The sequence below is a fragment of the Lissotriton helveticus genome, chromosome 3_1 (assembly GCF_964261635.1).
Source record: "Lissotriton helveticus chromosome 3_1, aLisHel1.1, whole genome shotgun sequence".
In the NCBI taxonomy this organism is placed as follows: Eukaryota; Metazoa; Chordata; class Amphibia; order Caudata; family Salamandridae; genus Lissotriton; species Lissotriton helveticus.
In genome coordinates, this window is record NC_136061.1 from 581,334,243 (window position 1) to 581,361,488 (window position 27,246).

The following is a 27,246-nucleotide window of genomic DNA, read 5'->3' on the forward strand; positions in this document are numbered from 1 at the left end:
CTTTGTAGAAGAGCACAGAGCCAGACTGAGCCACAGGAATGCTGATGGTCTTTCCTGCTGTTCTTTCAACCTTCTGCTGTAAAGGAATTCCATATTATGATGGCCCTGTTTTTTAAATGGATGATCACCGTTATTTATTTTCAGGACAATATCTTGATATTTGGTGAGATGGTAGAGGGACAAAATCTCGCTCTGGAACAAGCTTACTCTGAGGAAAAACAAATGTAAATGTTTAGTGGAAGAAATTGAGTATGTAGAGTATATAATGTCAGAAGGTAGTATTAAAACCAAAATTGAAATAGTGAAAGCCATAAAGTTAATCCCTCCGCCTCCAGCCAAAGACACAATGTGGTAGTTTTTGTGGCTTATCGAATAATATTCAAAGCTTGTTGATACATTTGCCAACAAAACTGAATGCCTAAGCCCGACCATAAACACCTAGTGAGAATAAGGTTGCTTAGAGGAGCTGGGAAGGGTTCAGCTAGACTTGCCCGGTTGGTCGCTCTCTTCTAGGATTATCACTCCTGGAACAGATCCCTGCCTGGCAGAATGCCCAGGCTGATGGCCTTTCTTGTCTTTTTGTTGATTGGCAGGAACTAGTTTGGGAAACTGTTCAGGCTAGAGAGCAGGGCACTGCAGCTCGTGTGCAGGATAAGGTGGGAGTGGTGTGTAACCTTAACGGCTGATGATTGAGAGAGAGAGAGAAATTAATAATTTTAAAAAATTGGGTACCCCTTATCCAGGAAAAAAGTAGGAGGATGACTGCGATTTCTCCTCCCGTGAGACCGTTTGTACATTTTTTGTTAGATTTGTTGGTTTGTGGTGAAAGATTGGGCATGAATGGGGTTAGATTTGTCCCACCTGTACGTTTGTGTGAAAGCATCATCAACTAGTAGCTCCCTAAGGCAATTTTGGCTAGACCCTAATTAAGAGGAGAGATCAATCTGAATTTTGGAGGCCTTGTGAGTTTGTGGTTTGAGTGTTTGTTGGAAAGTATTTAGAGAAAATATGGCTAGTAGGTGCACCTGGTTAATGTCCACTCTAAATGGTTAGGTTCAGGAAGGAAAAAACCACAAAAACGACCTTTGATGTGTTAGAATGCATTTTTACTGAGGAGAGATTTCCCTCAAGTGTTATTATGTATAACGTAATGCAATTGGCAACTATGTAGATTAAGGAGTTTCTTATTGTGTGTGGTTTATTGAGCACTATCGTACCGCACATTATAACTTTCAAGCCAATAGGACTTTGGAGAGAGCCAACAAAATGGTTAAGTAGACCGTTCTGGTGGAATGAGTAAAGAAAGGATAGATGCAGAGGTGGAGTGGGGCTACCACACAACTGTAAATGGTCTGACCGAGGAATCACTGTTTGCAATTATGGTGAAGAAAATCCTGGAACAATGTTGATTCCCGCATGGATGAATGAGCTGGTGTCGGGTGGCGATGTGAAATTGGATGGATGTGTAAGTTCATGTTGGAGGGTACCTGATGGCTTGTGATTGGGTCAAAGTCAAATCTGACTGAGTGAAAGGTGGTTTGTCAGAGTTTTGAAGCACATTCAATCTAAGGAAGTTCATGAGCTGTTTGTGGTTTTGGAAGATGGTAAAAAGAGGTTTTGCAGCTAGGTGGCACTCTATCAAAGTGGTGGTTCTTGTAAGAGGGATATGGATGATAGCTGCAGGCGCTTTATGCTGATGAGTGACTATGAGTTGTCTGAGTCACGATGAAGATATCAGTGCTGTAGTCTGAGTAGTGCGTTAGGTGTTGGCGACTCTTTGTGAAGGAGTGTGCCTACTGAGGGGTCTTTGTTACGGTTGGGGCAGGAAGAAGGCTCTGTCTCGTGCAGTCAGAGAATACATAGATCTCTTGTGTATTTATTATATTCTCTCAATGATTTGTTTTTCTTGTTATGTTCTGGTGTATTACATTTGTTCATTTTCAAAATTTTTTTTTTTTGCGTATTTTTTTAGAGTTTAGCTGTTGAAGTTGAGAATATATGTTATGCCTTTAAGACGTACAGATAACGTTAGTGTGTTCTGTATTTTCCTGCAGTGTTGTTGCCCTTGGGCGGTTCCTGGCTGGCCTAGATGGTGGCCACACTCGGGTCGTGATCTGCTAATAAACAAGAAATTTACTAAAAGCACCTCCCAACTTTCTTTGTATCAGGGCACCTTGCACAGAATAGCTGATGCAAGCTGTAACATTTCCCTCTGTTCAGTAACCACGCTTGTTTTTATTATTTATCCATTGTATGATCTTTAGCCCAAACGCCTGATCATCGGATACGAAACCAAGACGTGTGTCACTGATAGATTTGACTATTTGTTCAAGTCCTTATCCACAAGATCACTTCGTTTATACCTCTATCTCCCTAACCATTTCCTCTGGTAGAAACGTGACCCATGAGACTTCTTGTGCATCACTCATGCATGTGGGGGAAGCAGCGTCATAGAAATCATGCAAGGCTTAGTGCAGAACCGGTCAAAGCCCATTCCCTCTGCGCTGACCCATCTCACAAGAAAGATAGCACAGAGGAGGGGAGCCACTGCTTGGTGAGCGGCTTCCGCGTCATATGCACCCTGTGGCCGAGGGGATAAATCAGTCAAACAGGGACCACTGTGGCCCTTTTCCTAGTTGGTGCACAGTTTCTGTGAGTCGCCTTATTGCAGTGCTGCCCACCAAGCCATAAGAGGCAGGTTCTACTCTTCTCTTTCTCTTAGATGGTTATCCAAATTATCAGTTATTGATCAACGTTTTACTGACTGCAACATGATATTTGTCATTAGGAGTTAATGTGTTTCTAGGATAGAAATGTTCTTGGACTTGTCTTCTATACGTATTCTCACTCAAAAGCTATGATTTCTCTCAAAAAGTATGTGGCCTCGGACGCTAAGAAAATCTCTACCCTCACAGTTGCTGCCACCTACATAGCCAACCCTTAAAAACTTTTACTTAAGGGCACGCTTTCCAGCACAGGAATCCATCGAGGATGAGCGGGATTCTTTTTAATTTTGATTTTCTCTGCTGGTGGGTTCGTTCGGTGGGGTTTAAGCTGTCAGAGATCTATGTAACCTAAATGTCATACATTTTAATGCAGGCAAGGCTTACTCACCCTTTCATCCTTGCTCCGAAAATGATTTTTAAAAAGTCCTAAGTCGCTGGGCATTAACATAACATTTTAAACATAAAGGAGCTCTTCAGTATTTGTTGTTTAATATGTGATGGACAATAATGGCATTATTATTTTATCCTGTCTTTACATTTTCTGTATCCTAATGTAGCTGCACATTCTTCATTCATCCAAGCTGAATGAGTAACACAGATTAACCTTGTACAAGAGAATGAAAGCACCTTTTGATCTCACCCCTCTCTGTCTGAGTAGTCAGTCTGGGTAAATAATATTCTAGGCCTGTGGCCAGCAACCTTGCAGACTTGTTGCATTCAGCAATTGTAAATGATGCAGAGTTATAAGTTCCCCCATATGAACGGTATTTAGAAGGTTTTGGTAGCGAATGAATTGGTTATTCCAAAAATGACTCAAGTATATTCCTTTCCCACAGTTGTTCAGGTTGCTAATCCTTGAAAGAGCAGGACCCCTGACAATCATTCGAAATCTCCACTGAGACATCCGAGTCTGGTTCATTTCTACTTTGCAAGCCTACCAGAGCTCTCCCAGTCTCTTAATGCTACAGGCGTGCCTCTCACCTGTGCTCTGTTATTTGTGCTGTGTTATAGTGCACTTACACGTGCCACGGTTTCATGGCAGTAAAAAGAAACGCATCTACAAATGTGCAAGTTACCTCAGTTGTATGCGGTGGAGAACGAACCGCTTTTTAGATTGTTTCAAAATGAGAATTTGGTCACAGCAGTAGATCCTGTTAATCTTTGAAAGTGGTGCGTTGTAACACTTGCCCCCAAATTATAGTAAGGAAGCATAATGAGCCTTTTGTCCCCTAAGAGGTTTTCAGGAAAAAATATGAAAAATAAGAGGTCAGATAGTTCATTTTTAAACACAACTTTCACACAAACATGCTTCTGAGACATACTGTTACTTCCATGGTTTGCCAACAGACCCCAAAACTTAGCACAGGATGATTCCATTTTTATTGAATATTTACCATGGTTCCTTCTCCCCCATATGTTAATAATTACCTCAGATGGGCCATAGCCAACATTTTGTCATGAGTGCCACATGCGTGTGCGCCATTGTACCAAGAATTATGTACAATATTCCAGACCAAGAATTTTGCCTTTGGTTCTAACTTATGCAATGGGTGACCCATATGTCATAATTATCTCTCATATGTCATTTTCTTGTCCTGGGGTACCTTAATGTACATATGTACAAACAGGATATCCCTGACCCCAACTCTCTTTGGAATCCATGGACGCGCTCAATCTTGCTCCATATGTCTTTGCCCCCACGCATGTCAAAGGCCATACACTTGACCAAATATTTTTCAATTTTAAAATCCAGACGGTTGTTCCCTTACCGTTACCATGGTCAGACCACACTACCTAGTGGGTTTTAAGTTACCGAAATTATCTAGGCATCCACTGTCCTAGGTCAAGCGGCGTCTTTTACATCTAGGCCTCTTCACAGAATTACCCTGGCTGCCCTCAAATATGAACTAGACCAACTCCCTCTTACGCCGAGCAGCAATAGGGCAGGATGATGAGGCGCTAGCTAAGTGGGTCTCGCAAGGAACCTCGGCCCTCGCCCCTTTGATCTCTTGCCCCCTTAACATTGCTAGATGCTCAGCCCCCTAGTTCAACGATATCCTGCGACACTGTAGAAGAGATTGTAAACGTCAGGAAAGAGTATGGAGGAAAGACTTTGATGAGGAAAATAAAAGGAATTACAAAGAAGCCTTAAGAGACTACCATAAAAGGATACAGGAAGCTAAGAAGAGCTTCTTTGCATCTAAAATTGAGTCTTCAGGATACAAAAGCAGAGACATTTTTCCCCTAGTGCTGCGACAAGGCACTCCTCTCCCATAGCCGAGTGGACTGAAAGCTAGCAAATTTCTTCCAATCGAAGATCATAACAATTAAATCTTCTTTTGATATCTTTGTGGAGAAAGATGTGCAGGCCTCTCCTTCAACTGCCACCCAGAATCAGGTGGGCAGTGCCTCTCTTTCCCTCTTTCAACCCTTGTCCTTAGAGACGTCATTGTCAATTATGAAGGGCCTTAAGTCTGGCGGACCCTTGCCCTGCTAAATTTCTGGCTTCAATGGCGGAGATTCTGAATCCCACAGTGAACAGCATTTTTAATGTGTCTCTTCACAGTGGTCAGGTCTCGGGAAGCTGGAAGAGCGCGAATATAATTCCCCTATTAAAAAAAACCTATGGCTGATCCCATAGAATTATCGAATTACAGACCCATCTCTTTGTTGTCTTCTTTGCAAAGACAATATAAAAATACGTTCACTCTGTGATAAGCGATTTTGCTGAAGCCAATAACCTTCACCCGAGTCAGTTTGGTTTCAGGCAGAACCTTAGTACAGAGAAGGCGCTGCTGGAGGTCTCTGAATCTATTAAAGAGACCCTTGATAAAGGAGGCAAAGCAGTTCTTGTTTTCTTAGACCTCTCTGCGGCTTTTGACACCGTGCCCCACCTCCTGCAGCAGTTGCGGGAGTTTGGACTTGGAGGCACGGTGTTGAAGTGGTTCTCCTCCTTTCTGAAGGACAGAAACCAAGAGGTCTAGTCGCCCCTGCTTGCAGCCAGTATCCCGCCCTTGAACGTTGGCGTGCCACAGGGATCTATTTTAAGCCCAGTACTTTTTAATCTGTATATGGCTCCTCTGGCTACCCTGTCAGAAGTGTGTGAGGCGATAATTATATCCTACGCCGATGACTACTGTTCACTTGTATGAAGGGAGAAGAGTTTAATGGGGAGAAGATAAATGAATGTCTGAGAGAAATCTTTGCCTGGTTCAGACACAACCATCTTAAATGTAACCCAGAAAAGTCTGAAATTATTTTTTTGGGCACTCCACGTTTGGACACCTGGAAACAACAGTGTCCTATTGATATGTCTCCCCCCCACCCCCCAGTCAGCAGTTAAGATTGTAAAAACCTGGGAGTGAAAATGGACGACGCCTTATCTATGACACCTCAATTACAGTCGGTGGCAGGCACTTGCCTTGGTCTCCTAAAAATGCTCCATAGGTTTCTATTCCTATTGCCGACCTCTCATAGAAAGACGGTCGTCAGGCCCTTATCACCTCCAGATTGGACCATGCCAACGTCCTCTATCTGGGCCTTCCAGAGTTCTTACTGAATAGACTGCAAGTTGTGCTGAACACGACGGCCAGGGCAGTCCTGGGACTCTGACCTAGAGACCGGATCTCTCACCATCTGAAGAATCTGCATTGGCTGCCTATCCGTTGCAGTATACTCTTCAAAGCACTGGACCTGGCTTTCAAAGCTCTGCACAGCACGGGGGTGCATTACATCCGCAGAAGAGTCTCATATTATGTGCCTGGCAGAGCCCTTAGGTCAGCACACCAACACCTAATTGTCACTCCAAATTGTCTCAGAAATCGCCGCGGTGGACTGTCTTTTCAAGTGCAAGCGGCTAGATTCTGGAACAAGCAGCCTCTTCCACTCAGGCAGGACACGAACATACTGGCGTTTAGGAAACAATTGAAAACCTGGCTGTTCCAGCAAATACTATAACAGCCGTTCACCCTGGTACCGGTGTTTTCCCCTTTCGAGCCTCTGCATCTTTCTGTCTCAGTGCCAGGACACCCTGTTGAGTAGCTGCGCGCTCTACAAATCCATTTTAACATAACATAACAAAACAGGACCATAATTTTCTCATGGTTTGCCTTTCCTCCATCTGCCATGGTTACCTTCCTTGAGACAGGTACCACCAATATGCCTTCAAGTTAGTCTAGGTGCTCCATACACCTATGTTTGCCTCCAGTACCATGGCCTGAATTTGGCTAGATGCCCCAATGTGCCAGGAAGTATCTTCAGCATGTCCGGGCGTGCATTTTCCCTCAGATGCTCTCCCTTATTTCAAGAATTACATCCAATATGCCAGTGCTACAATGTTGCCGTGGTGCCCATAAAAGCTAAAAATAACCTTCACAGTACAATGGCCTACAGCAGACTTAAAGGTTTAACACGCTCCTCACTTATTTTCCCTGATTCACTCACTCATACTCACTAACTAGCTTTAACTTCCCTTACTGATTCTAACACATTCGCACTCCTGCCAACTGACTCACTCCTCCTCCCTCACACTGCCTCACTCCCCTCGTCCTCACTTGCCGTCACTCTCACTCTCACATCTACTCCTCCACCTCCCCTATCCTTTAGTTGCCCTTTTGCACACTACAACTGCCCCAGCCCCATCTCCTCACTCCCACTCGTTACTACTTAGTCATCTTCGTTCCCACACATACTCAGTTCCACTCTCACTCACTCATTCTTTGTCATTATCACTCGGCCATAGACACAAACACCCACTAACTCACTCACTTAGATGGTCTCCGATTCACAAGCAATCCCATTCGCTCACACACTCGCACATTAACAGAGCAGCAACACGTGTTTTACTGTATCCGCTGCTGGCGACTCCTCTTTGGCAGCAACAGGACAGGACTCCAGTGCAGGACATAGGAGCCAACAAGACATGGTTCCTGCGCTGGAAACAAGGAGCCAGGCAGAGCAGTAGGACCAGGAGTAAGCAGGGGAAGTGCCACCTCAAGCCCACCACCAGCTTGTGCCAGGGCCGGAAGCACAGTCATACCAGAAGCTGGGACAGGGCTCACAGGCCTGCAGATGAGACCCACTGGGCCACAGGCCAGCAATGGTTAGGATGGACTTTCTGCAGTGAAGGAGCTTCACCGAAGAAGCATCTGGCACTGTGCTTCTACCAGCTGAACTGTGAAACACTAAGAAAAAGATGGGGGGTCTGAACAGTTGTTAACACCATCAATGCTACAGCATTTCCCCCTCAGTGCTGGCACTCATTTTTTCCCATTGTTCATGACGAGCTCAGCTCGTCATCAGCACACGAGCAGTGTACTGCATGACGAGCTGAGCTCGTCATGAGCATGGAAGGGGTTAACAAGCAGTGGGTGAAGATCACCTTTCCTATGGTGTAGGTGCATTATCTCGACATGTGGGACTTTCTTGGTACTCCAGTTGTGGGGTGTCTGGAAACTGTCTCTTTGTTTCCCATTATGAACCAGTCCTGGGTACATTGGAAAATCAGGTGTAGACCATCTTTCAACCTGTTCGTGTTACTCTTGTGCATTTTAGTTGTGGAAATATGTGCCTCCGTTCAATAAGCTGGAAATAAAACTGAAAGTTAAAAGTGAAAAAACGGTTGCAAAAATCATTTGTGCCATATTTTTCAAAGCGATGGGCCTGCAGATAGATTGCTGGGCTTTTATGTTAAAAGACAAGGTGAGATAAGTACAATAATGGATATGGATAAGGGCAGTTTCCTAGATAGACAGCCATCTTTTTAGGTCTGGATTGGCAGCACTGTAGTCTATTGACCTATGGTTAACAATTCTTTAATATATACATGGAGTTGCCTTAAGTGCCGGTCAGAGTAGTATTACTATCTCACCTCATACTGTTGCTGTTTGGTAAATAATTTCACCTTCTACTGAATGCTTTTACTGGAATTCATCACAACTGTTTTACATCTGAAAGTGCACTCAATGCTTACACTGTCACATTCTTTATCTCTTTCATTAATTCTATACCGATTACAATCCTTTTGTAATCGGCGAGCTACCGGCGGACTAGAGCTGGAGCCTGACTGCCTCGCCTGCATACCAGCAGTGGAGCACAGAGAGGGCCGGGCCGGGGCCATCACGCTGAGGTGAGCTGGGACACCGCGTGCCAGATCTCTTGAGCACACCTGGGTTGTGGGGCCCCCCGCCTCAGCACCTTCACCACCCCTGGGGTCACCCGGCATTAAGCCCCCCCACCGTCACAGCCCGGCGGCCGAAGGCACTTCACCGAGGAGGGGTTTAGCCCATCCCAGCCTGCCCCTTCGCTTTCCTGGGAGCCATGCTTGGAACTCAGCTAGACTTTGAGGGGGCCAACTAATTGCTCTGAAAGCGCTTGCAGTCATCCTGCGCCGCACCTGGAGGCCCTGGGAGCCCTGGCGGGGGCCCTAGTTGAGGCCCTTGTTACATGGAAGGCGAGACCCTGTAGAACACGGAGGCGAGCCGGACACCCTTCCCTCTGCTGACCAACGACCCTGGTGACCATCACTGCGGGGAGCGAGTCGCTGTTGAGTGGCTGCGTTGTGTGGCGGTCTCCCCTTGGACGCTCTCCGGTCTCTCTACGGGATATCACCACTGGGGGCCTTCTCCTTTCACCTGCGACCAGCGGCAAGGGCGGAGTGCGGCGGATTTCCCCTGGGCCACAGTCTGGTGCGGAGATGATCATCTTCTAACAGACTTGGTCTGAAACACTGCTGCGTTGAGCTGAGGGACACGTGCTGCCTCTGCCTGCATCCTTTTGGCTGCAGCCCGGGAGGACGGACTTTCATAAATGGCAACTTCCCGAGGCCGAAAAGACTGATCGGTCAAAGACTTACTACTCAAAGCAGGGTCTAGTGGAGCAGAAACTATGTTGCACTTGGGAGGGTCCACTGAACGGCGGGACCTGGCGGGACCTGACAGACCTGTCACTCGTAGTGTCCTGGAATCAATTTTTGCAGACCTTTCCAGGGAGTTCCATACTATGAAGAAGTATCTTACGGCCGAAATCCAGGAGATGCGCAAGGATATTGACTCGGTGGGGGAGCGAATGTACGATCTGGAGAATCAGACGGCAGTCAGAGATGAAGAGGTGTCCCAGCTCCAGCAGGAGGTGCTCCGACTGCGCGAACAGCATCTGGACCTTCAGTCCCACACCTAGGACCTGGAGAATCGTTCTTGCCGAAATAATATCCGGATCCGGGCGGTACCTCAGGTAGCAGAAGTGTAGGACATTAAACCCTTCATCGCGGACTTGTTCCGCCACATTTTAGGAGGTCCCCAGACCAGGTAGGCCTCAGGAGGTCGCCGACCGCCCCACCACCTGACATCCTGACATGCATTCACGATTTCAAGCTTAAAGAACGCATCCTGCACGAGGCACAGTCCAAGCACCCCATTGAGTTTTGCTCCTGTAAACGTCTTCTCTCGAAAGACCTAGCTGCCTCCACACTTCATAAACGGCGTGATTTCTGGCCCATCACCGCATTTCTCCGCCTCAAAGACATTACTTACTCCTGGGGGCATCCATTTAGACTCCTTTTCAGATGGGAGGGCAGACTCCACCAGATATGTTGTTAGGAAGAAGCGTCTTCTCTCCTGCGTCTTCCGGGAGCTGATCATGACGGCCCGGTGAAGCCCGCCGGCCCCAACCGACGAGAGGACAACAACCGCTGGCAGAGAGTGGGGGGCTCGCCACTGGCCTCCCGTCCAGACTCAGATGCTATCGCCAAGGAACGCTCAGCAGTTCTTCGGACCCTGTTGGAAGACTCCAACTCTATAGACTGACCTATGCCCTTTTTGCAATATCATCTATCTCAGATTCCTTTTTTATCTGCTTCCTGGTAAGACTACCCCAGCTGATATGGCCGGGCCCAGGGGGAAGGGGAGGGGGAGCGAGGGGCACGGGCCATTGATATTTATCCCACATCTCACCACAGGCAAACCGCCTGGTAGATTTGTGAATTCTTCCTATGAATGTTTTCCTCATTAGGTTAGTTAGTGGGGGGTTCTGTTTCGTTTTTTCTCTCTGTATTGGGTTGCCTCCTCCTCCCTCGATGTTCATGCAGGCTCATACCACAGGCCTCTTCATGCCTCCCATATCCACAAGATCGGTGCTGTTAGCTATAGCACATTTGGATCCCCATCCCTATGGTCCCTGACATCCACGTTGTGTCCCTAAATGTGAAAGGCCTAAACAATCCCACTATGCGACGAGCCCTTCTGTCCTACCCGGAGCGATCAGACGCCCATGTATGCGTGCTTCAGGAGACCAACCTACTTCCAGCTGATACCCATCGCCTAAGATCAAAGGCGTTCCCACTCCAGATGTTCTCGTCAGCCACTTCCAAAACTGCTGGTGTTGCCATCTTGGTCTCTTTTCAGTTTCCAGGGCGTGTTGGTAGCATACAGGCCGAAAATTAAAGGAGGTTTTTGGCCCACACCTTCATCTTAGACACACACACACACACACGTTTGTGCTAGCCTCGGTATATGTCCCCAATAGTGGACAGGTGGGTTTTATAAAGACGATCACTCAGGAAATCACGGGTTTGCCAGAACAGACAGTCTTGCTGGGAGGGGACTTCAACATGGTTTTAGATGGTGGCATGGATCGCTCTGGACAACGATGGGGTCAGACAGGGACTCTGTCCAAGGCGGGGAAGGGATCACTGACGGAAGCAGGGCTCACTGACATATGGAGACTTAGACACCCTAACACCAAAGCCTACACGTTTTACTCACATCCTCATAAAAATGAAAACCGGATTGACTACATCTTCACTTCAGACACCCTAACACAACGCACCCGCGAAGTGGAAATTCTGCCCTGCCCCCTGTCTGACCACTCTGCACTACAGCTTTCTCTGACCTTCCCCCCAAGGCGTACTGCTCGCTGTTTCTGGCGCCTTTGGAATCTATGCTCCAGCGCCCCTCGGTAGTGCATCAGATTGAGGGAAGCATAGCAGACTACTTAGCCTTAAATGATACCCCAGACATATCCATGACAACTCTATGGGAGGCGATGAAGGCGGTTATTAGAGGGGTCTTCATCAGCATCGCATCGGCCGACAATAGGGACAGATGGGAGAAATGTGAGAGCCTGATGGGTGAGTTCATTGAGTTTGAGCACATTCAACAGTGAACGGGAGCGCCAAGGGTCTGGAGACGGCTGAAGGTGGCTCGGGCACAGCTTGCAGGGTTAGATGTTGACCGAGCAGAGTATGCGGCTCTACTCCTCAAACATGCCTTCTATATAAGAGGTGATCGACGTGGGCGCCTCCCCGCAAAACCGCCTCCGAGTACAGCGCCAAGCACATAAAGTGACACTGATACAGGATCGTGGGGGGGAGAGAGTAACGAGGGCGCCACAAATGTAGATGCATTTAGGCGATTCTATGAATCATTATACACGGCTCAAGTTTTGCGTGAGACTGAACTGACTCGGTACCTGCAGGGTGTGGCCACTTCTAAATTGTTACCATCCCAAGCAGCTGACCTAGAAGCCCCCATACGGTTGGAAGAGGTTGTCTCGGCGATTGCTCACTTAAAGTACAATAAATCACCGGGCCCTGATGGGTTCACCTCCGGTTTTTATAAGAAATTTGGTGGGACGCTGGCCCCACTCCTCACACATGTTTTAAAGATCCTTGTCTTTGCGGCTCTTGCCGCGCAAAAGCCCTTATCAATGGGGACTTTAAGATTTTTATGGGTATCCTAGCGGCCAGGCTCTCCCGTCACCTCCCCGGTCTGATAGATCCGGACCAATCGGGCTTTGTCCCCGGGTGACAGTGCTCTGATCATACTAAACGACTTTTCCACTTGATGGACAGCTCCGAACGCTTCCCGGTAGAACGCATGATCCTTTCAGTGGATGCCGAAAAGGAGTTCAACATTGTCCATTGGCCGTATCTTCGGGCGACACTGATTTATTTTGGCCTACCCGAATGCTTTATCGATTGGATCTTTCAGAGCTATGCGAACCCCACTGCTACGGTGCGGGTGAATGGTGTGGCGTCAGCGGCCTTCTCGATACGCAGAAGGACAAGACAAGGTTGCCCGCTGTCGCCGCTCCTTTTCGCCCTCTATATGGAGCCTCTGGCTCAGAGAATCCGGTATGACCCATCCATCCGGCGGGGAGCTTTTTAGGGGGTCGGAGCACAAACTCTGTCGCTATGCAGATGACGTTGTGGCGTCCCTGGAACACCCTTGGGATTCTCTACCGGCATTTTTGGACGAATTAGCAAGATTCGCACTGGCCTTGGGCTTTCAGATAAATATGCATAAGTCACAAGCTCTTAATCTGTCCCTGGAGCCCGAGACACTGGAACTCCTTCAGCGAAATTTCCAGATCCAGTGTGTCCATGACGCTATCACCTACCTAGGCCTCCGAGTAGCCCCCACCATTTCTAACACTAGACAGTTGAATTATTCAACAGTTTTGAAACAAGTGCAGGACTCCCTCCGCAGATGGAGACCTCACCCCCTCTCGAGGCTGGGACGGATAGCAGCTGTGAAGATGGTGTTGCTGCCTCAGATATATCTCTATATCTTTCACACCCTCCCGTTGATCCCCCCCGCTGGGGTTTTACGTGCCCTGCAGAGGGACATAGAGCGCTTTATCTGGCGTGACCAAAGAGCTCAGATGCGCTGCGATCTTACATACAGAGACCCGATGGAGGGAGGACTAGGGGTTCCAGACTAATTGGCGTACTAGCGAGCGGCTCAGATGAGATCATTAGTGCAGTGGTCACGCCCTGAATCCGAGAAACACTGGTTATTTATGGACAGAGCTCTTGCAGCCAGATCGCTGTGGGGGTTTCCCTTTCTTCCTCACCAGGGACAACATCGCAGTTTATAACCCGGCCCATCATGTCAGCTTGGGATAGAACAGCGACCGCTAGAGGACTCATGACTTTCCCATCCCCTATTATGCCCATTGTACGGAACCCAGATTTCTCACCCAGCCTTGACTAGGGGGAATTTCACCACTGGACAACAGAAGCTACTCGCTCTATAGGGCATTTCTCTGATCTTTCCGGCCTGCGACCATTTGTGGCGTTACGTACCGATCTCGGGCTTCCCGAAGTGGAGCGCTACCGCTATCTACAGATACGATATGGGGTGCTGCAGGGGGCGGGAGGGAGGAGGATAGACTGCTCACACCGTTCGAGAAGTGGTTAATTACAAGACACTGCGACGCAAATTTGACGTCAGATCTGTATAAATTCATGAGGACTCCTTCAGACACGAAATCCACTGGTCAATTGCGTTGGGAGTGTGAACTGGGAAGGGAACTTTCGCTGAAGGAATTGAAGGACATCTACCTCCGGGCCCGTCGCGCGGCCCACAATGTAACCTCTATTGAAACGGATACTAAACTGGCCACCTATTGGTACCTAACCCCTGTAAGGCTCCATAGAGGCAATCCCTCACTTAGCCCATTGTGTTAGAGAGGTTGCGGCATGCCAGGTACTCTTACCCACTTGCTCTGGGACTACCCTTCCCTGGGGACATACTGTCCACAAATATTGGATGAGATCGATTCCTGCTTCGACACACAGATCCAGAGACTTCCAGCATATATGCGCCTCGGCCTTCCCAACGCCATCACCTTCCCGCTCCATTCTAGGAGAGGCAAACAAATGGCCCTGACCCTAGGTGCGGCAGTTCAGTACATTCTAACACACTGGGGCTCCACTGCAGTTCCCACTCGATTAGGCTGGTTACACAAGCTATGGTCCATTCTAGGGATGGAAAAGATTTCTCCCTCTTTGACCAACCCCGGTGCCTCATTTCACAAACTTTGGGCTCCCCTTTTGGCGCTTTTGACCTCTGAATTTACGGAACTCACCTGCCCCAAATATCTTAGACTATTACGACTGACAGACCCCCCACCGGCGCCTACACCTGTTGCACCTGCCACTTAGTCCCCTTTGGGACCTACCTATCTGGCCGCAATACTCCCTTTGCCACAAGTTCACCTTTTCTTTGAGGAGGAGGAGGAGGAGGAGGAGGAGGAGGAGGAGGAGGAGAGGGGTGGGGGGTTTTGTTTTCTCGTTTGTTGTTTCTGCCTGACATGCCGGGTTGCAACCAGATGATTGTGGAGCACGCTGGCTCATTTGTTCCTCTTGTGGATAAAACCAATAAAAGAAATTTAAACCAAAAAAGTATGCATTTAATAATAAATTCCACCAAAATCCTTTGACAATAATTGTGAAACCTCTATGTAAAGTCACTTTTATATTCTGTTACATTTTGACAGTGTTAATTACCAAGTGTGCTTTTTCTATAATTTATCATACACAGTCTCTAGTGAGAGAGCGCCAGTTCCTCCATAAAATGTTAGTTACATTTTTGTCTAGTGTGCTTGCAGATACTTCATTTGCCACTCATTTTTTACAAAACCACTTATGGGGTATTGCTCCCACAACCTTCTAAATCTGCTTTAAAATCCCTATTCTGTTTTGAGCAGCATTACTTCGCCAGTGAGCTTTAAAACGTACCATTTGCTGCAGCTTTTCCTAAAATCATTTTGGGAGAGTTTTCCTTACCGCCTGTAAAACTGTCTTTAATATCTAGTAAGTTGTAATCAACAGTACTGGTGTGTTATGGCCTAAATGCTTCATTTGCCGCACACTCTCCCAACAAAATCCTAAGGGAGAACCCCTGCCTCCTCCCTGAAGGTTAGTTTTGGATTTGATTGAGTGAAAAGAACCACGTTTGCCAGCCCAACCACATTCTGTCACATCCACCCAGGTTGTAATTGCTGGCTGCACGCCTGGTTAGCATCCTGTTCGTGTCTGGTGGCATCAGTTTAAAAACAAGTGTCACTTGGTACTACAGAGATATGCCTGGGTTAATGTTAGGCCTGTTCCAGTTTATTCTGTTTCACGTCCTTAGTTGGTGTTCCCAGCACGGTCTTGGATATTGCACCTGTGTACGGGAAACATTTGATATTCCTAGCACAGGTGCTGACAGTTTATGCTTACTCTGGGGAGAGTACATCACTGAAAGATGTTTGAAACCGTGGTTTGGTCTTTCACAGTCAGTGGACCCATGCTCATTTAAAAGAGTGCAGGAACCGTTGTCAATGTGAATTTGTGGGCCCACCCTTTTGGCCTCTCCCGAGGCGCTCCCTCGGGTAGAGGTAAACTTCATGTGTGGCACAAAGGCAGTGCTCCCCCTGACAGTCTGTTTTCTCTCTCACCTGCATCTGTAATAGGAGGCGGCACACAGACTGAGCCATTCTCTCATCTACATGTGGCCACGCCCCGATGCACATGAGGGAACACCCGTTGGGATCATGCAGGAACTAAATGTGCACCATTTCTAGCCTCAGTCTAGAAGTGCCCGCATAGCATCTGTGGCCCATTGTGTAATTCCAAAGTGCTCCGGGACCCCAAACAGCTGTTGAAAGTGTTTATTGGGGTGCTTATGTATTATGTCCCCTGAAGTCTTTTCTGGGGCTAGCCATATCTCAGGGTCCAATGCTGTTAGTTGTGTCTTCCAAATGTGTCATATTTGTAACAGGGTATCCTTTTACATTCCAGCCAGTCTCTTGGAGAGCACAGCTGCAATTACACACACATATGTGTGTCACTTGAGTCACTCATTGATACTTTCATGTCATATTCTAAGGAAACAATGTAGTTACACAGGTTATGGTAACATGTACTTCACCCTTGACCATCATCTCATGTGTTTCAACCTTGACATTCACATCTTCGCAGCTACATCGCAGCCGTGACACCAACTTAGGCAGCTCTAGGTCATCAGACAATCCCAGAGCAAGACCCCAAAACAGTGGTGCAGTCTCTTGTTCTTTCCAGACTAGATTATGGAATTGCCCGTCTCTCGGGTATTCCCAAAGTTCACCTAGACCCACTGAGAGCAACACTACATGCAGCAGCGTGCTTCGTTTTAGTTCTCAAGAAATTTGACCACATTTCCCCTGTTCTGCTACCCCTCAGTAGGCTCCAGCTGAATTGCGGACCCAATCCAAAACTGCCTGCTTTACCCAGAGGACACTGCACTCCTCTTTACCCTGCTACCTAACTGAAACTCTGTAGAGCAAATGAGGGTTCCAGATATCCAATCCCTACTCCTAGAACCTCCCACCTCCCTCCCTCCTAACCACCTACCTAGCCTCCTTCAACAAGCATTTACAATGCAACGGTTTCGCCTTTGACAAAGTTAGAGCTATTGGCATTGCAAATGACAAATTGTTTATTTATGTGTTGGTTTTGAAAACAGTGCAAGCAGTTCACTTCCCATGCCGGAATGTGAGGCACTTGGTGGCCAAATCTAGAGCCCGACTGTGCCAATAAATTTCTGTCACACTAGAAAAGCCCACGCTTCCCATTGGCTGACCGAGATGTGCCTAGCAACAAATCAACCTTTCATTCCGACATCTGACCTACTGGACAGCCCCTCCAACCCTAAAAAAAGAAATGGACAGAATTAACCTCACCCGATGTCAAACTTGATGCCGGGAAGGAAATGCTGCAAAGCCCTCTGCCCTCGTGGAAGTATCGAAATTGATGAAAAAATATATATATTTCTCACTTGAGACACCGCCAAGAGGAATTCTGTACATGCAAAAAGATATATACTCTCCCTGTGACCGTGATCTCCCGGGCAAGTGCAAGTGACAATTAACATGTAGTTGTAAATGTCTTTTATTGCAAAACATTAAATAAATAAACGCACGCATATAAGATAGTTTGAATGAGTGGTTATTAAAGTGACCTTTTTCATAACTACCACTGTCAGCATGCGGCCTGATCTAAGCATCCCGGAATATGCTAATGTGTTACTGACACGATTTCACCTCCCAAGCAGTTCACTTCCCATGCCGGAATGTGAGGCACTTGGTGGCCAAATCTAGAGCCCGACTGTGCCAATAAATTTCTGTCACACTAGAACAGCCCACGCTTCCCATTGGCTGACAGAGATGTGCCTAGCAACAAATCAGCCTTTCATTCCGACATCTGACCTACTGGACAGCCCCTCCAACCCTAAAAAAAGAAATGGACAGAATTAACCTCGCCCGATGTCAAACTTGATGCCGGGAAGGAAATGCTGCAAAGCCCTCTGCCCTCGTGGAAGTATCGAAATTGATGAAAAAATATATGTATTTCTCACGAGAGACCGACAAGAGGAATTCTGTACATGCAAAAAGATATATACTCTCCCTGTGACGGTGATCTCCTGGGCAAGTGCAAGAAAACTTCTTCAGTTACAGAAACCACATTCGGCGTAAGATCCAGGGAGCTATTTCTTGGTCCCCGGACGGCTTCACGGGCACACGGACAGCGGGAGGGGGGAGGGGCGGGAACGGGCACACGGACAGCGGGAGGAGGGCAGGTTAACGGGCACACGGACAGCGGGAGGGGGGGGCGGGAACGGGATAAGAAGAATGTCTTTTATTGCAAAACATTACATAAATAAACGCACGCATATAAGATAGTTTGAATGAGTGGCTATTAAAGTGACCTTTTTCGTAACTACCACTGTAAGCATGCGGCCTGATCTTAGCATCCCGGAATATGCTAATGTGTTACTGACACGATTTCACCTCCCAAGCAGTTCACTTTCGATGCCGGAATGTGAGGCACTTGGTGGCCAAATCTAGAGCCCGACTGTGCCAATAAATTTCTGTCACACTAGAACAGCCCACGCTTCCCATTGGCTGACAGAGATGTGCCTAGCAACAAATCAGCCTTTCATTCTGACATCTGACCTACTGGACAGCCCCTCCAACCCTAAAAAAAGAAATGGACAGAATTAACCAAGAAAACTTCTTCAGTTACAGAAACCACATTCGGCGTAAGATCCAGGGAGCTATTTCTGGGTCCCCGGACGGCTTCACGGGCACACGGACAGCGGGAGGGGGAGGGGGCGGGAACGGGCACACGGACAGTGGGAGGGGGGGCGGGAACGGGATAAGAAAAAAAACTAAAAAATGGCGATTACCTGCACGAAAAGTGAAATGGCGCAGCCCACCCCTGCTCGGAGTAGGGAGCGGGTCGGGTCTGCGTCCTACCAGGGAGAGAGAGCAGGCTGGTGTGACGAAGGATGCCGGCCTGGAAAAAAAAAATTACATCCGCCCACCGCCGCATCATGTGGCGGAAAGCCTAAAAATCGCAGGAACGCCCACGAATCTGCTCGCAGAATGACGAGCAGATCTCTCTTCCAATGGCTAGCCTCCATTTATGGAGCTAGCCAATGGAAAGAGAGGGTGGGACAAAGCCACACAGTGTAAGTCATTAGATTTCGCCTGCGCGAAACGCTGCTTGCGCAGCTTTCGTCAGGCGAAACCTAAAAAGGACCTCAATCTCCTTCTATTTGACAGGCACGTTGGTTAATCTCCCTCGAATACTCTTAAGTACTGTCTTCACTAAAATCAGAACTACCTTTGTGACCCCACCATCTAAATAGACGCATTAACTGTGTTCGACCTCGGACTGCTGTAATTGTCTCATGTGATAACTCCTTCACGTATCTTCCGATGTAAAAGTACGAGTTTTATCCCTGTAACTGGATCTCGTGTAACCCATGTATCCTGCTACTGTTGTGAAGTGCAATGCCTTTGGGCCATATCCGAACTATATAGAATTGCAAAAAAAATAAAATGTATGTCTGAATGTGTAATCCTGAAATCCTAACTTTAACGTCTTCGGAGAGATCCTTCATCTTTTTATTTGTAGTATCTAATTGTGGACCTGGAGTTCTGCGCCAGAACCCAGTGATGAAAGTAAAATTTCTGTTGTAATTTTTAAACTAGCAAAACCATGTAACAAATTCAGGTAAATACCACTTCTCCTTCCAATGGGTGTTTTATTTTTAAATTGCTCTCTTGAGTGGCAGCCAAAAGGTTCACTTGTAAAAGCAAAACCTGTTCTTTGACTGTTTATTAAAACATATATTTTCTGTGATTTAGGATTGGACTTTTTTGTCGTCCGACATCTTCGGATCAACACGGATAGACCCCAAAGCCTTGGTACAGACATTGGAGCCAGTCCCCAAAGCAGACCCCAAACCTCCCATAGTCCCTAAAAAAGGTAAGTGGAGACCTGTTTGCAGAATGCAGCCAACACTGGTAAATTCAAGGATGGTTACATTATTTTACTCACCTCCTGCACTGCGGCCTGTTTTGCTTTCAGAAATAGTAGTGCTGTGGTTGTTACAGTGCAGGTGGAGTTTTATAATAACCTGAAAGATAATGACTAGGACTTGATAGGTTTGTAAATGTGTTCTCGTGCGCCCAGCTTTGCCTCTTAATGGCAGTGATACTTGTGTTCACAACACCCTAAACTATCCCCTGGTCTGGGTGGAACCCGTAACATTTCTGAAATTTATCAAGGCATCAGCTTTACATGTTTAAGAGTGCACGTTTTTCAGAGATCGCAAACCCATAATGCTGTGCTGTCAAGTGGTTGTTTTAGTTTAAACATTTCCTCTACTCCAAATTATTTTTAGAGGTATGAAGCCCTCCACTTGCTTAATCTAAAACTGTGCAGTCTATTGTGATCGTGCCAGACAGGCGATGAAGGTAGCCATCTTCTGCACTTGAAGTTCAAAGACAGCACAGAGGGGCCCGCTAACCCAAAGGGACAGGGCACCGTATTAGACTATGAAGTAAAGTTTGAAATTCCCATTGGGCTTCTGTATCCGAATTCAAGCATACCCCACACTTTTGTTTCAATCTCGTTCCATACTTCACATTCACCCGCGATGACATCAAAGTTCAAAACCGGACCTATATGTGTTTTATATAAAAAATTATTATTTTTCTATTCTTTTATTCATGTATCAGATCTCAGCTGAGAACCAGTAGTTAGATTATATATTTAAAACACAATAGTACAATACCAAAGCCACAATAATTAAAATAAATTGAAACATTCAAGAATCCATCTTTGTGTATTATTATTATTATTATTTAATCTTATAGAGCGCGTAGTCACCCGTGGGTATCCCAGCGCTAGGATCAGTACCCCTGGCGGGTCAGCGGGGGGGAGAGGGAAGTTTAAGGGAAGAGGTGAGTTTTCAGTAGCTTCCTGAACCTTAAGTAGATAGGTTCAGTTCTCAGATGGTGAGGGAGGGCATTCCAGAGGCGTGCGGTATGGACCGAGAAGCGCCTGCCTCCAGTTCGAGCCTTTCTGACTCTAGGGATGACGATTAGATGTTCCTGATCGGATCGGAGGGATCTGGGGGCTTTATAGGATTTGATAAATTTTTTTAGTCCTGAGGGGCCAGTATTTTGGGTCAGCCTGTGTGCCAGGCAGAGGGCTTTGAACTTTACCCGTTCTCTCACCGGGAGCCAATGGAGGCGCTTCAGAGCTGGTTTGGCCGAGACTCTGGCGGGGGTGTTAGTGAGGATCCGGGCCGCTGTGTTTTGGACCCTTTGAAGTTTGTTCAGGGTTGCCTCCGGGGCCCCAAGATAAATGGAGTTGCTAAAGTCCAGCCTGGAGAGAATCAGGCCTTGAATCAGAAGTTTTTGGGAGTTGAGAGGGAGTAAGGGCAGGATCTTCCGAATTGACCTGAGCAGCCCAAAACACATCCCGGCAACCTTTTGTGCCTGTGTTGTGAATGATAGCTCTTTGTCGAGCCAGACGCCCAGGCTCTTCACCTCTGGTTTCGAATCCGGGAGAGGGCCTAAGCAGGGGGGCCAGATGTTTTGGAGTGAAGTGGGTCCCTTCTGACCAAGGAGGAGAATGTCAGTCTTTGCTCCGTTGAGCTTCAGAGACGATCTGTTCATCCACCCTTGTATCTGCGTGAGACAGTTGTAAAGGTCTGCAGGTTGTTGTTTAGGGTGCGAGAGGGATACCACTAACTGGGTGTCGTCCGCATAGCTGACGATGCTCACTCCGAACGGAATTACAACCTCCTCCAAGGGGGACATGTAGATGTTAAATAATGTGGGGCTCAGGGAGGAGCCCTGAGGCACGCCACATTGGAGGGGGATGTCGGAGGAGCAGGTGTTATTCTCCCAGATTTGAAAGGAGCGCTGACTCAGAAAGGACGCTATCCAGGACAAAGCCATTCCTCCGACGCCGACGCTCCTAAGTCGTTGGATAAGGAGCTGATGGTTGACGGTGTCGAAGGCCGCGCTAAGATCGAGGAGGATCACTGCCACTGATCCCCCTTCGTCTAAAAGTGCTCTGGCCTCCTCCACTGCCATGAGAAGGGCGATGTCGGTACCTTGCCCGGGGCGGAATCCCGTCTGTGAGCTTTTAAGACAGTTGTTGTTCTCCAAAAATTGTGAAAGCTTCCTGTTCACCAGTTTTTCCGCGATTTTACTCGTTCCCGGGAGGAGGGAAATAGGTCTGTAGTTTGCCAGGTCGGCAGGGTCAAGGGAAGGTTTTTTTAGTAATGCCTTGACAACTGCCGATTTCCAGCTGGGGGGGACAACTCCTGATTGGAGAGAGTTATTGATAAGGTCGGTGAGGAGGGGGGTGATCGTGGGTGCTACCCTTTTGAGGATACGTAAAGGGGCAGGATCTCTGGGTGATCCGCTTTTGATGACTTGCATCGTGTCTTCTACTTCTTTAGCTGTCACCTGTTCCCAGGAAGTGAGACATGGGGGGGTGAGAGGTGTGCTTGTATCTTTTCCCTCGCTCGAAGTCGTGGATGGAATGGAGTCGAGGATCATTTGGATTTTCTCCTTGAAGAATTCCGCTAGCTTGTGGCATTTCTCCTCATCAGTTTTAGGGTCTGGGGGATCTCTGGGTCCCGGGTCAGGGACTTTGAGGAGTTCTTTTAAATGATAAAAGATTCCTTACTGGAGCTCGTGGAGTTTTCTATTCTTTCTTGGTAGAAGGGTGTACTTCTTTCTAGCAGAAGGGAGGGGCTCTATTTTACAGTACAAGACAACTCATTACACAAACATATAGATATCGACAATGACAGTGAAGTAGACAGTCACATATGTCTTTGCAGTCACCAATCTTTCTAGATCAATGTTCTTGTCACAGAGTATCATCAAATCATTAATATCTACGGTGTTCTTCAATGTCTACCAGACTTAGTGTTAAATATGCATGGATGTGTTTCGGTTGGTACCCCGTGTTTAAGGCTACCTTCTTCAGGATGAATAGACTTCTCCCATAGTCTAATTAAAAACAGATTCACTTTTTAAATCTTGGTGCTACACGTGCAATCTAGTCACGCCCTCTTATACTCGCATGTGGTCCCAATAAAAAGTGGATCCAGTGTAATGTTTTTCAGTTATCCGTAATGTGGTAACAGAGCAAATTCTTCACGTACGGTATAATTCAAATAATATTTGTCCTTTTTATTAGAGACCTGTGTTTCCTTAATCTTACCTGGAAGCGAAGCTCTTCCTTTTGTAAATATATAAACCTTCCCGTACTTAGGTGCGGCTGCCGTCCTCCTCTTCTTACTTTTATTAGTATAAAAACCTTTCAGTGATCTGGGCATCTCTGTCGTCCTCCTCCCAGCCTCGTATTGAGATGACTGTCTACTGTACTTCCTTGTCTATATGTTTGTGTAAAGAATCGTCTTGTACTGTAGAATAAAGCTCCTCCCTTCTGCTAGAAAGTAGTACACAATGATGGATTCTTAAATGTTTTAATACATTTTAATTATTGTGGCTTTGATATTGTACTATTGGATTTTTAACATATAATCTAACTACTAGTTCTCAGATGAGATCTGATAAATGAGTAAAAGAGAATCGTTTTTTTATATAAAGAAACATAAAGGTGTGGTGTTGAATCTTGATGTCATCAGGGGTGAATGTGAAGTATGGAATGAGATTGAAACAAAAGTGTTGGGTATGCTTGAGTTCTGATACAGAAACGCAACTGGAATTTCAAACTTGACTTAATAGTCATGCCGAGAAAACAGCACTCCTCCGTTCCCTCTATTGCCAGGACCCTATTAAAATGTTGATGCAGTGGGACAGGACTTGACAGTTTCTACTATGCTTACTACTACAGTGTTTTTTCACATATACCTGGATTTCTTCCCCAACTTATATCTCGAGACTGGTTCAAGGGTGTCCCTCAACATGGGACTGAAACAGCAGGTAGTGCCAAAAGGTGCAGGGTGCCAGACATCGAGTTGATGCTCTATCTGGCCATTTGACGTGCAGACTGGCCATCTAACCCATAACACCTAGTTAATCTTAAGATCACTCTGCCAGTGCCTTTCAGACCACCTTGGTGTATGCCAATCTGCGGCTCATCATATACTACATTCAAGATGTCGATTCTTTTGAGCTGTACTATTTCCACCAGTGCCGCTCATCAAAAGGTGGCCAGAAGTGGGGTAAAATGTTTAGCAAGTTCTAGCTAAGTTTTGCAGTAGCTCAGTGCTTACAAATGTTTTTACTCATACTTATGTCGTTGTGTAATACAACCCGGGTGCGTCTCCATACTGTGGTTCCCTGCCCAAGATTTTGAGTTAACTGACTGGAATTGTAGATAGCATTGAGCCACCAAACTGGGAGATCTCTGTCTTGTCCCCACTATGAACCTGTGTCTCCTGGCTCATCTATTTAGAATAGCCTGAATACTGTTGTTAATGAGGTTCTTTGCAATATTTAGGGTGGTCCTTATATTAGGGGCCCACCGCTCAGCTAAACCACGACATAATGTGCTTCCCTGAAATCTCGTGAAAGCTTGGCCTTAGAACATGGGATAGAAAAGTGTTGCCTTTTCTCATCTTACCTGGATACGAAGATTGGCCAGTACCGTACAGAGGCTTTAGTTTTTGATGGAAACAAAGAAACATCTGCTCATTGGCTTGTCCCTGCCCCGAGTACGTGCAATGCAGTGGGGCTCTCTTTGGTCCTCCCATACCACAGAGCTTATACATTCTCAGCTCCTTTCCTACTTTTCCACATCAGGTTTGTACTTTGGATAGTAATCCTCATGAATATTTTATCCTCCAGCCTCGAGTGGGTGAAGTGTCCTAGGCTGATTTCTTCAGGTTTCAATTATTTTGTTGAGACCTCCTTTTTTATTGATTTCCGCTATGACACTTCAGTGGTCTTAGCACTAGTTCACCCTCACCTGGATTGTAGTCATAGTATGTAGCTAGGCATCTCCGCCAAAGTACTACATAAAATACAGCTGGTTCAGAATGCAGCAGCCAGGCTTATTACGGATACGAGAATTTGTTGCATATCTCACATTTTTCGTAAACTCGCTGGCTCAGTGAAACCACGTGTAATGTTTAAATCCTCGTTCTGTATCACAAAGCCATGACTTTGCCTCCTACATTCCTTACCTCCATCTGTAGTTGCTTTCTCCTGTCCTGCACTTAGGTCAGTCTCTCTTAACATTCCAAGGTTCCCTTCCTATCGTGGAGCGAGAGCCAGAGAAAGAGCTTTCTCAGTTGGTGCAGGATTCCGTTGGTCAGTAATAAAGTCTTAATAGTGCAGACGACCCCAACCACAGTGTTTTGGTTTAAATCCTGAGTGGGGTTTTCTCCGAAGAACTTTTAACATATTGGGCCGGATATATGTAGCTAGCAATTTGCGATTCCCTAATTGTGAAAATAAATTGCAAAATGCAATTTATGAATATTAATGAGGTAGGTCGCAATTTGCGACCCGCTGGGAATCGCAAAAATCACGGGGTGATGGTGGCCTGCTCAGATCAGCAGACCACCATGTCCGTGATTGCTTTTCAATAAAACAATCTTTTTTTTTTTGTAAAGCAGCCGTTTTCCTTAAAGGAAAACAAGATGCTTTACAAAATGAAAAATGTACTTTTCATTTTTTAAGAGCAGGCAAGTGGTCCCTGTGACCACTGCCTGCTGATAAAAATAGTTTTACAAACGTTCAGAAAGGGGAAGGGTTCCATTTGCGAATGAGTTACCACCTACTTGAAGTAGGTGGTAAAATGCGAATGTTTTGCGACCGCAATTGCAGTCACAAATAATTCATACATACCGACGCGATTTGGTATTAGGAAGGGACGCCTTAAACACGCCCCTTCCTAATACTGAATCGCAAACCCATTTTGCGATTGTGTAACAGGTTACCAAATCGCAAAATTAGGTTTGCTGCATCGAAAAAGCATTTTTCGAACTCAAAAATAAATGCTCGATACATCTGCCCCATAGTTCCTAGAGGCGATACTTGACTTCTTCACCTTGTAACCCTCATTGTCTTATATAACATTTCCTATACTTTTCCGCCACCTGCCGGTTGATGTGTCGAACGGCAAGCAACAATGTGCATGCGAAGCTGAATGCGCCCCGGTGTCCGCAAATGATGTCACTGGGACTGCTCCCGAGCCAGCTCAATAAGGTGTCTTTTTAAACTCAGATCCCCATTGTTTCGTATGTTAAAGAGTGTGATAATTATGGCTTTCCCAGCCTGGCCACTCGTAATGAGCACATGGCCAGGGCGCAAGTCTTAAGGAAAATAGTGGGGGACTAATTATCATATGCAATTCACAAATAACTACACAAGTAGTGACGTCACAAGGAGCGTTTCCATGCCCTTCTAAAAATTCTTGATGCTTATTGTAGGTAATAGAACATTTTAACCTAATCATAAGAATTACTAAGATAACATGATTTTACTTTGTATGCATCAAACGCAAAAGCTGCAATTAAGCTGTGAAATGGCTGAAAGTGACAATATTTTCAAACAGACGTGGAATGGTAGAGTACCATTTTTTAACTGTTTAAGTGACTAAACTAAATGTGCGGGTGTGCTTTTTTAAACATTAAACTTGCTGTTCATGCGTGTTTGTTTCCTGCTGGCGTTCTTTAGCTAGCTGCAAAACACAAAAGTGCTTCACATTTAATGATCATTAAGCACAGCCACTTTCTAACGGGAACGACAAACTGATTATGTGACGTGTTGACGCTCTGAAAGCAGGGATGGAGCTTGCAGCAGCCACTTCCCATGGAGTCAAGCTTCAAAATAATAACACCAAGATTCAGTTGCAGATGCTTGAATGTATTATATTCTCTGGTATTCTGCTTCTTCCATTCTCAATCTTTAGGTAACAGCGCCTCCGTGTGCTCGTTAATGGAATTGCATTAACTGCTTAGCATTATCCTGCTAATATAGTGTAAGACGGGCAAATCAGGTCTCTTTTATATGGACTCCTTCAGCATTATTTATTATTATTATTATTATTATTATATTTTTTTACAGTTATGTGATCTCCCTATTGGTTGAAATTGGCAGTCATGGTCGAACTCTTGATTCTAAGTTGCTGTTGACTTCCTTATTTGATTTTTTTGAGCCGTTCCTACTCCAACTCTACACTTCTTTCTCTCCCAGCGCAGTCTCTCCAATCTTTTTAAAAAATTTAGGGCTCTCCTGCAGGGTGTCGGATCCAGTTGCTTGTTCGCTTTGGCAGCTTAGGTTAAGCGTGCTCAATTCACAGGTACCCTTTTGTTCACAGATCTCCACTTCTCTTTCCAGTGGAAAATGTTTGCGGTCTCAGTGCATAGAAATCTGTGCTGGTTTGACTGCAGAGTAAGGGAGGCATAGCACGATCTGGGGA

The 27,246-nt window shown here is 46.3% G+C and overlaps 1 protein-coding gene across 1 annotated transcript in view; it reads left to right on the plus strand.

Annotated features, from left to right (window-relative positions):
* SLX9 (SLX9 ribosome biogenesis factor) overlaps positions 1 to 27,246 on the plus strand; it is a 538,634-nt gene that overhangs the window by 90,952 nt on the left and 420,436 nt on the right. Inside the window, exon 2 of the mRNA XM_078680551.1 lies at positions 19,686 to 19,806. Coding sequence (XP_078536677.1) covers positions 19,686 to 19,806 — 121 coding nt within the window. The remainder of the gene's footprint in view (positions 1 to 19,685; positions 19,807 to 27,246) is intronic.